General features: G+C 68.0%; 1 protein-coding gene across 2 annotated transcripts; it reads right to left on the reverse strand.

The window, feature by feature from the left end:
* Window positions 1-606: 606 nt before the first annotated feature.
* Window positions 607-11,495, reverse strand: RARG (retinoic acid receptor gamma). Of its 2 annotated transcripts, none has more exons than XM_074929489.1 (8): window positions 11,319-11,495; window positions 8,160-8,308; window positions 6,103-6,225; window positions 5,301-5,455; window positions 4,495-4,671; window positions 4,193-4,397; window positions 2,944-3,102; window positions 607-1,818 (listed from the first exon to the last, which is right to left on the reverse strand). In XM_074929489.1, exons 1-8 carry the CDS (start codon window positions 11,402-11,404, stop codon window positions 1,640-1,642), a joined length of 1,233 nt encoding a protein of 410 aa, XP_074785590.1. In that variant the 5' UTR covers window positions 11,405-11,495; the 3' UTR covers window positions 607-1,639. The 2 variants fall into 2 exon arrangements, with proteins under 2 accessions (XP_074785590.1, XP_074785589.1); XM_074929488.1 differs by having other exon boundaries at window positions 6,084-6,225; window positions 11,260-11,495.
* Window positions 11,496-14,089: the final 2,594 nt, after the last annotated feature.

Here is a 14,089-nt window from a genome sequence, read left to right on the forward strand (position 1 = left end):
GGGGGGGCTCCATCACCCCGGGGGTGCCCCCCCCCCCATCCCCAAGTGTCCCCCATTACCCCAGGGGTGCCCCCCCCCTTATCCTTTGCCGGGGAGGGGGGGGTGTTGTCCCCGTGTCCCCAAGGGTGCCCCCCCCATGCTATCCCCCACCCCCCCCCACCCTGCCATTGCCCCTAGTGTGTGTGTGTCCCCCCCACCACCACACCAAGACCCCCCCCAAAAATTTCCATCACTTTATTTTGCAAAAATAGAAAAGTCCCGTGTGTTCCCCCCCCCCAGCAAAAAAAGGGGGGGGGGGGGCGGGTGGGCTGTAAACATGGCAAGGGGGGGCCCCCCCCGGCGAGGGAGGGGGGGGCAGCTCGGATACTGGGGGGGAGAGAGGGGGGGGGTGGCAGCGGGAGGCAGCGGCATGGGACACGCCCCCCCCCCCCCCCCCCAAAAAAAAAGGCCGGGGGGGTCCCCGGTGTAAACGCAAAGGAATAAATAACGGGTGAAAAGTGCTGCCCTGGGGGGGGGGGGGGGCACCCCCCACGTAGTGTAACAGGCCCCCCCCCGAGGGCTGTGCACCCCCAAATTAGGGGGGGGGAGGGAAAGGGGAGTAAATTGGGGGGGGGGGGGAGCAGGAAGGCACCCCCCCCCCATGTCCCAGCCAGGCTGGGGGTAACAGACATTTTAGGGGGGGGGGCAGTTTGGTCCTGGGGGAGTGTGACACTGCCCCCCCCCCCCTCAAAAAACTGCCCGGGAAGGAGGGGGGGGGGGGGGGGGGGGTGTCCCCCCCCCATGGCACTAGGGTCACTGTGACTATGGCTTGGGACCCCCCCCCCCAGCAATACGCAGGGAGGGGGGAGTTAGGGGGGGTCACTTTGTGCCCCCCCTCTTTGGTCTCTGTAGTGTTCTATGCTGGAGGGGGGGGGGCAGCAGAGCGGGGGGAGGGATTTTGGGGTTCCCCCCCCACCCCAACAGCGTCAAAAGCAAAACCTACAAGCAGCTCCCCCCCCCAATATAAAAAAAAAAAAAAAAACAGCAAATAAAATGCCCCCCCCCCCCAATCTGGGTTTTGGCGGGGGGGGGGGCGTCCTGCCTGCACCCCAGCAGTGCCAGGGGTGGGGGGGGAATGGGTGTGCCCCCCCCAATCCACCCTGTCTCCAATAAATAACGTCCCGGATGCTGGGGGTCGTGTGTGTGTCCCCCCCCCGGCTTGGCAAGGGGGGGCAGGGGTGGGTTTTTTTTTTGGGGGGGGGGGCACCCCAGGGGTGTCAGGCCTTAATTTCAGGGCGAGGGGGGGCGATTTCTGTCCATTGTTGCCCCCCTCAAATCCACTCCCCCCCAATACAAGGGGGGCGGGGGGGGGCAGCGGGGCTGGGGGGGGGCTTTGGCATGAAGCTGAGGTTGAGGTGGGGGGGCCCCCCCCGGGCCCCCCAGCTTAAGGCAATAGCTGCACCGCAGGGTTCCCCCCCCCGGATGGCTCCGTCAGTCTCTGGAGCCCCTCCCTCCTCAAAATTGGGGAGGGGGGGGGAGGCACTGTGGGGGCTCCCCCTCCCCGGAGCAAGGAGGGGGGGGGCCCTGGAAGTCAGTTGTAAAGGTCCAACCCCAGCGGGGGGGGGGGGGTTTACGGGGACCCCACCGGGGGCAGGGGGAGCTATGGGGAGGGGGGGGGCCCGGGGGGGCTGTCCTGGGCGGTGGGGGGCTCCGGGGGGGGCAGGGGGGGCTGCGCCCCCTCCTCCTCCTGGAACATCTCGGGGTTCTCCAGCATCTCCCGGATGAGGGGGGGCATCGGCCCCGGGATCTCCATCTTCAGCGTGATGGCTCGCTCCGCGCCTGCGGGACCCCCCCCGTCAGCCGAGGGCCCCCCCACGAGCTTCACACCCCCCCCCCGTGAGCTTCAACACCCCCCTGTGAGCTTCAACCCCCCCCCGTGAGCTTCAAACCCCCCCACTAACTTCACCCCCCCCCTGCAAGCTTCAATACCCCCCCCAAGCTTCACACACCCCCCCCCGCGAGCTTCACCCCCCCCTTTCCCCTGTAAACATCCCCCAAACATCCCCCCCCCATCCCAAATTCCCTCACAAGCTCCCCCCCCCTTCTCTGAGCACACCCCCCCCTTTCCCCTCTCCTTCACCTTCCCCACTGCAACCCCCCCTGCGAGTTTCTGCGGCTGAAGGCAGGGTCCGGGGGGGTCACGGGGGGGGGGGGGTGTGTTGGGGTGCCGGGGGGTCCTTGGGGGGTCCCACATGTCCCAGGGGGGTCCCGGAGGGGATCCCAGGGTTATTCGGGGGGAGGTCCGGGGGGGATCCTGGGTGGTCCCGGGGGGGGCATTGGGAAGTCCAGGGGCATTCGGGGGGGTCTGGGGGGGTCCCAATGGGGTCCTAGGGAGGTCCGGGGGGGTCCGGGGGGGTCTGGGGGGGATCCTGGGTAGTCCCGGGGGGGACATTGGGAAGTCCAGGGGCATTCGGGGGGGTCTGGGGGGGTCCCAATGGGGTCCCAGGGAGGTCCGGGGGGTCCTGGGGGGGCATTGGGAAGTCCAGGGGCAGTCGGGGGGGTCTGGGGGGGTCCCAATGGGGTCCTAGGGAGGTCCGGGGGGATCCGGGGGGATCCGGGGGGGATCCTGGGTAGTCCTGGGGGGACATTGGGAAGTCCAGGGGCATTCGGGGGGGTCCAGGTGGGTCCCAATGGTGTCCCAGGGAGGTCTGGGGGGTCCGGGGGTATCCTGGGTGGTCCGGGGGGGGCATTGGGAAGTCCAGGGGCATTCGGGGGGGTCTGGGGGGGTCCCAATGGGGTCCCAGGGAGGTCCAGGGGGTCTGGGGGGGATTCCGGGTGGTCCCGGGGGGGTCCCAATGGTGTCCCAGGGAGGCCCAGGTGGTCCCGGGGGGGGGCGTTGGGAAGTCCAGGGGGGTCCCAATGGTGTCCCAGGGAGGCCCGGGGGGGTCCGGGGGGGCCCCTCACCCTTGGTGCTGATGCCGCGCAGGTCCGTGATCTTCATGAGCATCCGCGGGAACATGTGGGGCTGGCGGGGCCGGCGCCGCCGCGCGTAAACCTTGAGCGCCTCCAGCAGCGGCTCCTGCAGCGCCTCCACCTTCCCCGGCTCCTCCAGGTCCGTCCGGTCTGGGGGCACGGCGGGGGCGGGCGTCACCAGCCCCTGTCACCCCCCTCCGGCCTCTCTGGCCTCCCGCCGGGTGGTCGGGCCGGGTGTCCCCACTGACCGTGGGACCGAAGGCCCCCGTGTCCCCTCTCCCAACCCTGAGGTCCCCATGTCCCTGTGCCACCATGTCCCTTCTTCTGTCCCGGTGTCCCCATGTCCCCTCTCCTGACCCTGAGGTCCCCACATCCCTGTGTCCCCACGTCCTCCTGGATCCAAGGTCCCCATGTCCCTGTGTCCCCACATCATCCTGGCCCCAAGGTCCCCATGTCCCCAAGTCCTCCTAGCCCCGAGCTCCCCATGTCCCCACGTCCCTGTGTCCCCAAGCTCCCCATGTCCCTGTGTCCCCATGTCCCCGTGTCCCTGTGTCCCCAAGCTCCCCGTGTCCCTGTGTCCCCAAGCTCCCCGTGTCCCTAGGCTCCCGATGTCCCCGTGTCCCCATGTCCCTGTGTCCCCAAGCTCCTGATGTCCCCGTGTCCCCACGTCCCTGTGTCCCCAAGCTCCCCGTGTCCCTGCATCCCTGTGTCCCCAAGCTCCCCATGTCCCCACGTCCCTGTGTCCCCAAGCTCCCCGTGTCCCCAATCTCCCTATGTCCCTGTGTCCCCAATCTCCCCGTGTCCCCACATCCCTGTCCCCCCAAGCTCCCTGTGTCCCTGTGTCCCCACACTCCCCATGTCCCCAAGCTCCTGATGTCCCTGTGTCCCCACATCCCTGTGTCCCCAAGCTCCCTGTGTCCCTGTGTCCCCGTGTCCCTGTGTCCCCGTGTCCCTGTGTCCCCGTGTCCCCAAGCTCCCCGTGTCCCCAAGCTCCCCGTGTCCCCACGCTCCCCGTGTCCCCACGCTCCCCACATCCCCATGTCCCCGTGTTCCCAATCTCCCCGTGTCCCTGTGTCCCCACATCCCTGTGTCCCCATGCTCCCCACGTCCCCGTGTCCCTGTGTCCCCAAGCTCCCCACATCCCTGCATCTCCATGCCCGTCGCCTCCTCGATCCAGAGGTCCCCACGTCCCCGCTGCCCCTCACCCTGGACCCCCCGTGTCCCCGTGGGGTCCCCCCACCTCCGCAGATGAGGCAGATGGCAGAGAGCAGCCCGGTCTCGGTGTCGTCCATCTGGAGGGGCAGCAGCTGCCCGGCGAAGGCAAAAACCAGGTCGGTGAGGGGCCCGAACCCCGCGTTGTGCATCTGCGTCCGGTTCAGCGTCAGCCCGTCCGAGAAGGTCATGGTGTCCTGCTCCGGCGTGTAGCGCGTGCAGATCCGCAGCATCTACGGGGCACGGCAGAAAGCGTTGGGAGGGGGGGGTCACAAACGCTGGGGGGCACCCCCTGAACCTCCCCCAAACCACCCCCACACCCCCCCTCACCAAAATATCCAGGCAGGCGGCCTTGAGCAGGGTGATCTGGTCGGCCATGCTGAGCGCGGTGAAGCCGGGCAGGCGCTTGGCGAACTCCACGATTTTAATGATGCATTTGGTGGCCAATTCGCTGAACTTGTCCCACAGCCCCAGGTCCAGCTGCACCCGGTGGTCAGCGCTCGAGTTCTAGTCCAGGGACGGGGCGGGGGGAACAATAAAAGGACTCGCTGGTGAGGCCGCCCCTCGCTGAGGGGGTTCAGTTCTGGGCCCCTCACCCCAAAAAGGCCATTGAATGACTCGAGCGTGGCCAGAGAAGGGCAACGGAGCTGGGGCAGGGTCTGGAGCACAGGTCTGCTGGGGAGCGGCTGGGGGAACTGGGGGGGTTCAGTCTGGAGCAGAGGAGGCTGAGGGGAGACCTCCTGGCCCTCTGCAACTCCCTGCCAGGAGGGGGCAGAGAGGGGGGGTGAGTCTCTGGAGCCAAGGCCCCAGCGCCAGGCCCCGAGGGAATGGCCTCAAGCTGCCCAGGGCAGGGTCAGGCTGGCTCTGAGGAAGGATTTCTGTGCAGAAGGGGCTGTTGGGCGTTGGAATGGGCTGCCCAGGGCAGGGGGGAGTCCCCGGGATCCCTGGGGGGGTTGAAGAGTCGGGCTGAGCCAGCGCTGAGGGGTCTGGGGCAGTTGGGGGGGGTCAGGGGGAGGTTCATGCTTGGGCTGGAGGAGCTTCAGGGGCTTTTCCAGCCCGGACGATTCTGTCATTCTGTGGTGACTCAGTCATGGGTCTGACAGCATTCTGCCCCCCCCGAGCCCCCCCGTGCTCACCGTAGTGTACTTGCCGAGCTGGCAGAGGGAGGGGAAGGTCTCCTGGTGGGCTCTGCTGACCTTCTGCACCAGCTCCTCCAGCTCCGGGCTCAGCTCGTAGCTCTCGGCCTTCACCTCCACCTTCACCTCCTTCTTCTTCCTGTCGTTACGCACAGCTGCGGGGTGAAGATGAGGGGGGGGCCGGGGGGGGGAGTGGAGGGTCAAGGCAGGGTTTGGGGGTGCCCCCTGTCCCCTCCCCATACGGTGTTTCCTGGATTCCCCCCCCACGCCCCGGGGACAGGACGCACCAGCAGGACATCCCCGTATAGCCCAGGGCAGCTGGGGGGTGACAAGACCCCCCCCAACACCTCAAGGGAGGGGCACCAGCCAAAGCCCCCCCACCCCCAGGGAAGCCACCCGGCCCTGTCTGCTCCCCCAAACCCCCCAAATTCCCGGGACATCCCCACCACGAAGCTCCCCAGCCCCAGATATCCCCATATAGCACAATGTGGCTGGGGGGGGGGGGGGGGTATGTGCCAAGACACCCCCCCCACAAACACACACCGGGGTGTGCGTGGAGGGGGGGGCACCAACCAAAGTCCCCCCACCCCCAGGGAAGCCACCAGGCCCTGTCTGCTCCCCCAAAACCACCCCCAAAGGTCCAGGACACCCCCACCAGCCCCACAGGGACAAACCCAGCAGGACACCAGCGATGCCCGGAGGACGGGGCAGGGGGGGGGGGCCACAACGGCAGTGTGTGTGTCCCCCCCCGGCCCGCAGCCCCCCCCAAAGCCCCCGGCGCACCTTCCTTGGACATGCCGACCTCGAAGCACTTCTGGAGGCGGCAGAACTGGCAGCGGTTGCGCGTCACCTTGTTGATCTGGCAGTTCTTGTCGCGGTGGCAGGTGTAGACCATGCTCTTCTGGATGCTGCGCCGGAAAAAACCCTGGGGGGGGACACGGGGGGGGCTGCGGGCACAGCTTGGGGGGGCTCTCCCCACTCCCCCCGACTTAGGGCGCCAAGGTCAGCTCCTCAGTGACCCCCAGGGAGGCTCCCCAGCACGCAGGGGGGCTCCCCAGTGCCCTCCCCTCCCCTGCCCAGCAAGCAGCTGCCAGTGCCAGGGGGCATCCCCAGTGCCCCCAGTAAAGCTCCCCAGTGTTCAAGGGTCTCCCCAGTGACCCCAGCAAGACTAACCAGTGTCCAGGGGTCTCTCCAGTATCCCCATTAAGACTCCCCAGTGCTCAAGGGTCTCCCCAGCTCCCCCCAGTAAGGTTCCCCTGTGCCCAGGGTTCTCCCAGTGCTCCCAACAAGGCTCCCCAGTGCCTGGAGGTTTCTCCAGTGCTCCCAGTAAGGCTCCCCAGTGCCTGGGGGTCTCCCCATTCCCCCCAATAAGGTTCCCCAGTGCTCAAAGGTCTCCCCAGTGACCCCAGCAAGACTCCCCGGTGTCCAGGGGTCTCTCCAGTATCCCCAGTAAGACTCCCCAGTGCTCAAGGGTCTCCCCAGCTCCCCCCAGTAAGGTTCCCCAGTGTCCAGGGGTCTCCCAGTGCTCCCAACAAGGCTCCCCAGTGCCTGAGGGTTTCTCCAGTGCCCCTAGCTAGACTAACCAGTGTTCAAGGGTCTCCCCAGTGTCCCCAGTAAGGCTCCCCAGTGCTCAAAGGTCTCCCCAGTGCTGCCATCAAGACTCTCCAGTGTCCAGGGCGTCTCTCCAGTACCCCCAATAAGGCCTCCCAGTGCCCAGGGGTCTCCCAGTCCCCCCAACAAGGCTCCCCAGTGCCTGGATGTCTCTCCAGTGCCCCCAGTAAGGCTCCTCAGTGACCCAGGATGGTTGCCCAGTGTTCAAGGGTCTCCCCAGTGTCCCCAGTAAGGCTCACCAGACGCCCCAGCAAGGCTCCCCAGTGCCCAGGGGTCTCCCAGTGCTCCCAGTTAGGCTCCCCAGTCCCCCCAACAAGGCTCCCTAGTGCCTGGGGGTTTCTCCAGTACCCCCATTAAGGCTCCCCAGTGCCCATGGGGCTCCCCAGTGCCCCCAGCAAGGCTCCCCAGTGCCCCCAGTAAGGATCCCCAGTGCCCCCAGCAAGGATCCCCAGTGCCCATGGGGCTCCCCAGTGCCCCCAGTAAGGCTCCCCAGTGCCCCGAGCAAGGATCCCAGTGCTCATGGGGCTCCCCAGTGCCCCCAGCAAGGATCCCCAGTGCCCCCAGCAAGGATCCCCAGTGCCCATGGGGCTCCCCAGTGCCCCCAGCAAGGATCCCCAGTGCCCCCAGCAAGGATCCCAGTGCCCATGGGGCTCCCCAGTGCTCATGGGGCTCCCCAGTGCCCCCAGTAAGGATCCCCAGTGCCCCCAGTAAGGATCCCCAGTGCCCATGGGGCTCCCCAGTGCCCCCAGCAAGGATCCCAGTGCCCCGAGCAAGGATCCCAGTGCCCATGGGGCTCCCCAGTGCTCATGGGGCTCCCCAGTGCCCCCAGTAAGGCTCCCCAGTGCCCCGAGCAAGGATCCCAGTGCCCATGGGGCTCCCCAGTGCCCCCAGCAAGGATCCCCAGTGCCCCGAGCAAGGATCCCAGTGCCCATGGGGCTCCCCAGTGCCCCCAGTAAGGCTCCCCAGTGCCCCGAGCAAGGATCCCAGTGCCCATGGGGCTCCCCAGTGCCCCCAGCAAGGCTCCCCAGTGCCCCGAGCAAGGATCCCAGTGCCCATGGGGCTCCCCAGTGCCCCCAGTAAGGCTCCCCAGTGCCCCGAGCAAGGATCCCAGTGCCCATGGGGCTCCCCAGTGCCCCCAGCAAGGCTCCCCAGTGCCCCGAGCAAGGATCCCAGTGCCCATGGGGCTCCCCAGTGCCCCCAGCAAGGCTCCCCAGTGCCCCCAGTAAGGCTCCCAGTGCCCCCCCTCACCTTGCAGCCCTCGCAGGAGCTGACGCCGTAGTGGTAGCCCGAGGACTTGTCGCTGCAGACGAAGCAGGGCTTGTACACGCGGGGCGGGGGGGGCGGCGAGGGCGAGCTGGGCACCATCTCCTCCGAGCTCCGGCTCTGGGTCTCCACAGCTGCGGGGGGGGGACAACGGGGGGGTCAGGAAGCTGCCAGAGACCCCCCCCATCCCCCCCCCGTAAAGGCTGCGAGTTGCCACCACCCCTCGTTGGTGGCTGAGGGGGGGAAACTGAGGCACAGAAAGAGGAGGGGGGGGCAGGAGGTTGGTTGTGTCCCACACGCACACTTGCGTGCGCCATGGGGGGGTCCCTGTGGGGTGGGAGGGGGTCACGGGGGTCCCACGGGCTGTCCCTGGTGGGGGGGGCAAGGGACAGGGGACAGAGGGATGTCGGGGGACAATGAGACAAGGCACAGGGTTGGGGGGGGGGGGGGGGCGGGGGTGATGCCCCCCACCCCTCTCCCACATACCCCACACTCCCAAGTGTCCCCCCCCCAGCATTCCCCAGGGCCCCCCCAACCCAAAAAAAAAAAAACCTGATGGGGTGGGTTCCCCCCCCCCAAATCCCCCCAGGGGTGCCAGCGGTTGGAAGGTGGGGGGGTGACATCAGCGTCACCGCAGTGAGGGGGGGGGACAACACACACACACGGACCCCACCCTGCCCCGCAGCCCGGGCGGGCGGCTGGGGGTGGATGAGGGTTTTTTTTTTTTTTTTTAATGTGTGTTTTTATAAAAAAAGCCGAAATTGCTGAAATTGAGGAAATTCCTGCCCTCGCCCGGCGTCAAACAGCCCATTTATAACCGGCCCTAAAACGGTTGCAGCTGGGCTTGGGGGGCGAGGGGGGGGGAAAACAACACACACAGACAGGAGCCCCCCCCCCCCGGGCTCCCCGCCTCGCACACGCGTGTGCACACGCACACCATGGTCACCCAAAAAAACAAACAGCCCCCCCCCCGTGTGTGTGTGTGTGTCCCCCCCCCGCCCTGGAAATGCAACCGCAACCGGGCGCCACACCCTGTGACACCCCCTCGCACGCTCACCTCGCACGGCCCTTGGGCAAGGGGGGGGCACACACATCCCCCCCCCCCCCCCCCCCTCCGCAGCATGTGTCTGATACCCCCCCCCCCAAAGTTATGGGGCACATGTGGGGGCACCCCAAGTTGGGGGGGGGATGGATTTGGTCCCATTGGGTGCTGCTGGGGGGGGGTGTGTGTGAGGGGGGGGCACACTGGGGTTCCTCTGCCTGTGCCTCAGTTTCCCCTCAAGGTTAAATTCTTGGGGGGGGGAGGGAGACCCCAAATTCAGGCACCCACCCCCCCAAAAAAAAACCCCAAAAGCACCCGCGGGGGGGGGGGCGGGGCACAACCCAGGGGGACACAACACTGTGGTGGGGACACCCCCCCCCTCTAAACCCCCCCCTCACTTTTGGGGGGGTCACTTGGCTCCACCGCGGGGTTTCTTCCCCCCCCCCCCTCCCTCAACTCTCCAATTAGGGGGGGCAGGGGGGACCCCCCCGCACCGCAGATGGGGGCTGTTGTCCCCCAACTACGCTGGGATGAAGTGGGGGGGCCCCCAGCGCCCCCCCCAGCCCCCCCGGGGGGGGGGAGGCGGGTTTTGGGGCGGCCCCGCAGGGGTTAAGTGCCACATTGGCAGCGGCGCTGGGCGGGTGCGGCAGCCCCGGACTGGAACCAGTTGGGCCGGGGAGCTGGGAAAGGGAGGGGGGGCACGGAGGGGGGGGGCCGCCCTGCCTGCGGGCACCGCGAGAAGATGGGGGGGCCCTGGGGGGGGTCCCGTTGCGTCGCCAGTTCCCCCCTAAAAGGGCTGAAACACACACACACCCCCCCCCCGGCGCCTGTTTGTGCCCAAATTGCCACGGGGCGGGGGGGGGAGCTGCGCCGTGGGCCCCCCCTCCGCCCCGCGTGGGGTGTCCGGACCCAAACCGGGTCCTTAATGCCCCCCCAAAATGAGTCCAGCTCCCTGTGCCCCCCCAAATCGCGTCCAAAACTCCCCCCCCCCCCAAAAAAGGGGCCCTTTGTGGTGCCCTTAAAGGGGTCCACGTCCCTGTGCCCCCCCCAAAAAAAAAAAAAACGGGTCCCCACCGCCGCCCCCCACAACCGGCTCCAGATCCCCGTGACCCCCCCAAACTACAATCCCCCAAAAGCGCTTCCCGTGGCATCTCCCCCCGCCCCCCCCCCCCAAGTCACTCCTCCACGGGTCCCTCACGCTGCCCCCCCCCCCCCCCCCCCCAAACCACTGTGACCCCCAAATCCACTCCCCCCTCCCGGGTCCCTCCTGGTGCTACCGGGGGGAGCCCCAACACCCCACTCACAGCCCCCCCACGTCCCCCCCCTTCCTATTTTCCACACCCCCACGCGTCACACACACACACTTGCACCCCCCCCGTTTTCCACACCCACGCGCGTCACACGCCGAGTCCCCCCTCACCCCCCCCCCCCCAGACACTTTTACACCCCCACTCCCACGCGGCCCCGCGCACACTCACACTCACACTCGGACACGCTCAGACACCCACTCGGGCCCCCCCCAACACGACTTCAGGCACTTACACACCCACTCACACTCACACACCCCCCCCCAGCCACACGCACTCACTCACCCACATTCCCACTCGCGGACACGCACCCCCCCCCCCCCCCACTCTTACACACCCACTCACGGACACTCCCACGGACACTCACACTCACACCCCGGCGCTTCCACACCCACTCGCGGACACTCACACTCACACACACCCACTCACGGACACTCACACTCACACACACCCACTCGCGGACACTCACACACACTCACTCACCCCCCCCACACACACACCCACTCGCGGACTCCCCCCTCCCCGACTCCTTGCACACCCGCGGACACTCACACTCACCCCCCCGGGCGCTCCCACGGACACTCACACTCACACCCCCCCGCGGACCCTTCCCCACTCACGGGGACACCCCCCCCCTTCTCCCCAGACTCGCGGACACTCCCCCCGCGCCCCCCCTCGCTGTGCCCCACGCGCGGTCGCGGACACTCGTGCCCCCCCTCTCCCCCCGGTGCCGTACCGCGGCGGGGGGGCGGCGGCCAGGCGAAGGGCGGCAGGGCCCCGCAGCGCGGCCCGTACCCCGCCTTGCGCAGGGCGCAGGCCCCGCGGTTCGTCACGTCGTGGAGCCGCCGCGGCCCCGCCAGCGCCTCCAGGCAGTCGTACATGATGGCGGCGGGCGGGCGGGCGCCCCCCGACCCGCACCGGCCCCGCTCCCGGTGCCCCGGCCCCGCTCCCGGCCCCGGCGGGTGCGGCCCGGCCCGGCCCCGCGGCCCAGCGACCGGCGCGGGGCGGGGCCTGCGGCAGAGGGCGGGGCTGAGGCGGGAGGGGGCGTGGCCGAAGGGGAGGGGCGTGGTCACACGGCCTAAAAAGGGGGGGGGGGGGTGTCGCCGTGTCACACCCACGCGCGGGGTGTCACGCGGTGTCACACACACACAGAGCCCCGCCCGCCCTGTCACCTCCCCAGTCCTCCCAGTTCACGTGTCGCTTCCCCCAGTCCCGCCCGGTACTCCCAGTTCCCACGTCCTCTCCCCAGTCCCTCCCAGTCCTCGTGTCACCTTCCCAGTCCCGCCCAGGGGTCCCAGTCCCCGTGTCACCTCCCCAGTTCTCCCAGTCCCCGTGTCACCTCCACAGTTCTCCCAGTCCCAGTGTCACCCCCTCCCAGTCCCTCCCAGTTTTCCCCATCCCCATGTCCCCTCCCCAGACCCTCCCGGTCCTCCCAGTCCCCATGTCACCTCCCCAGTTCTCCCAGTCCCTGTGTCACCTCCCCAGTCCTCCCAGTCCCCGTGTCACCCCCTCCCAGTCCCTCCCAGTTTTCCCCATCCCCATGTCCCCTCCCCAGACCCTCCCGGTCCTCCCAGTCCCCGTGTCACCTCCCCAGTTCTCCCAGTCCCCGTGTCACCTCCACAGTTCTCCCAGTCCCAGTGTCACCCCCTCCCAGTCCTTCCCAGTTCTCCCCATCCCCACGTCCCCAGTCTCTCCCAGTCCTCCCAGTCCCCATGTCACCTCCCCAGTTCCTGCCAGTCTTTCCAGTCCTCTCAGTCCCCATGTCACCTTCCCCAGACCCTCCCAATCCCTCCCAGTCCTCCCAGTCCTCGTGTCACCTCTCCAGTCCCTCCCAGTGCTCCCTGTCCCAGTGTCACCTCCCCAGTCCCTCCCAGTCTTCCCAGTCCCCATGTCACCTTCCCCAGTTCATGCCAGTCTTTCCAGTTGTCCCAGTCCCCATGTCACTTCCCCTGTCCCCCCAGTCCTCCCAGTCCCTGTGACACCTTCCCCAGTCCCTCCCAGTTCTCCCAGTCCCCATGTCACTTCCCGCAGACCCCCCCCAGTTCTCCCAGTCCCCATTCCCCCCCCCAGCACCCAAAGCAATGGGGACACCTTCACGTCCCCACCCCCACCCCCCGTGTGTCCCCCCCCGTGTGTTGTTCCCCCCCCCAGGTCCCCACGGTGTCATGTGTCCCCCCCCATCCCCCTGGGCCACCCCATGTCCCCTCATTCATGTCCCCTCAGGCCACCCCCCGTCCCCCATCCCCCCCCCATCCCGTGTGTGGCCCCCCCCCCCCCCCGCTGCCACGTGGTGACCCCCAAAGGGCCCCCCCCCCCCCGAAGGTCCCAATTAGCCCCGGGCGGCCGCGGGGAATTAAAAACAGCAGCTGCCCCCCCCCCCGCCTGGCTGCTGGAGGCTTCGCACGGCGCTTGCACGGCCCTTGCACACCCACGCACCCTCACATGGCCCTCACACAGCCCCTGCGCACCCTTGCACAATCCTCTCGCGGCCCTTGCACGCCGTCGCACAGCCCTCGCACGACCTTTGCACGCCCTCACACACCCTCTCCCTGCCCTTGCACACCCTCGCACGAGCCTTGCACACTGTCATACAGCCCTCGCGCACACTTGCACGACCTTTGCACACCTTGTGCAGCCTTGCACAGCCTTTTTCACACCGTTGCACTCCCTCACACGACCCTTGCACACCTCCCCGCTCTCACATACACTCACACAGCCCTTGCACACCCTTGCACGGCCTTTACACACCCTCACACACTCTCACACACCCTCCCACATTCCTCTCAGACCTTGCACAGCCCTTGCACACCCTCACACACCCTCTCCAAGCCCTCACACACACTTTCACACCCTCACACGGCCCTTGCACACCCTCACACACCCTCACCCAGCCCTTGCACACCCTCGCACGGGGCCTTGCCCGAGGGGCTGGGCAGCGAGGAGCTGTGCAGGGGGGACACGAGGAGTGTGCAAGAGGGGGTGGTGGTGGGTCCCGTGCAAGGCTTGCACAAGTGAGTGGTGCAGGTGTGGCACAGGGCGGGTTGGGTGCTGGCGCCAGGCTCACATGGTCATCGTGAGCAGCGTCCCCGGGCACATGCTCACACTTGTGTGAGGAGTTTGCACACCAGGCACGTGTGATGCCCTCTGGGCTCTAAGCCGGGCCAGGGGTGACACAAGGCCCCGCGCACACGCGTGTGCAAGGCCTGACGGTGTGTCCCCGCCCCCCCCCCACCGTGGGTCACGCAAACCCGTGCACCATGGGACACGTGGCATCACGCCAACACACGCGTGTGCGAGTGTGCGGAGGGCTCGGGCGGGCAGGGACAGGCAGGGGACAGGGACAGGCAGAGGCAGCCTTGGCACAGGCAGGAGACAGGCAGGGGACAGGCAGGGGACAGGCAGGGCACAGGCAGGAGACAGGCAGGGGACAGGCAGGAGACAGGCGGGGGACAGGCAGGGGACAGGCAGGAGACAGGGCACAGGCAGGGGACAGGCAGGAGACAGGCAGGGGACAGGCAGGAGACAGGCGGGGGACAGGCAGGGGACAGGCAGGGCACAGGCAGGAG

Source organism: Athene noctua, chromosome 30 (genome assembly GCF_965140245.1).
Source record: "Athene noctua chromosome 30, bAthNoc1.hap1.1, whole genome shotgun sequence".
NCBI classification, from domain to species: Eukaryota; Metazoa; Chordata; class Aves; order Strigiformes; family Strigidae; genus Athene; species Athene noctua.

Bases quoted from the DNA above. Each gene is read 5' to 3' on its own strand.
- RARG (XM_074929488.1), bottom strand. From the start codon at position 11,404: ATGTACGACTGCCTGGAGGCGCTGGCGGGGCCGCGGCGGCTCCACGAC. The intron at 8,309-11,259 runs GTACGGCACCGG...CCCCCCCCGCAG, and splicing joins GCCGCCGCCCCCCCGCCGCG to CTGTGGAGACCCAGAGCCGG. The intron at 6,226-8,159 runs GTGAGGGGGGGC...GTCCCCCCCCAG, and splicing joins GCTCCTGCGAGGGCTGCAAG to GGTTTTTTCCGGCGCAGCAT.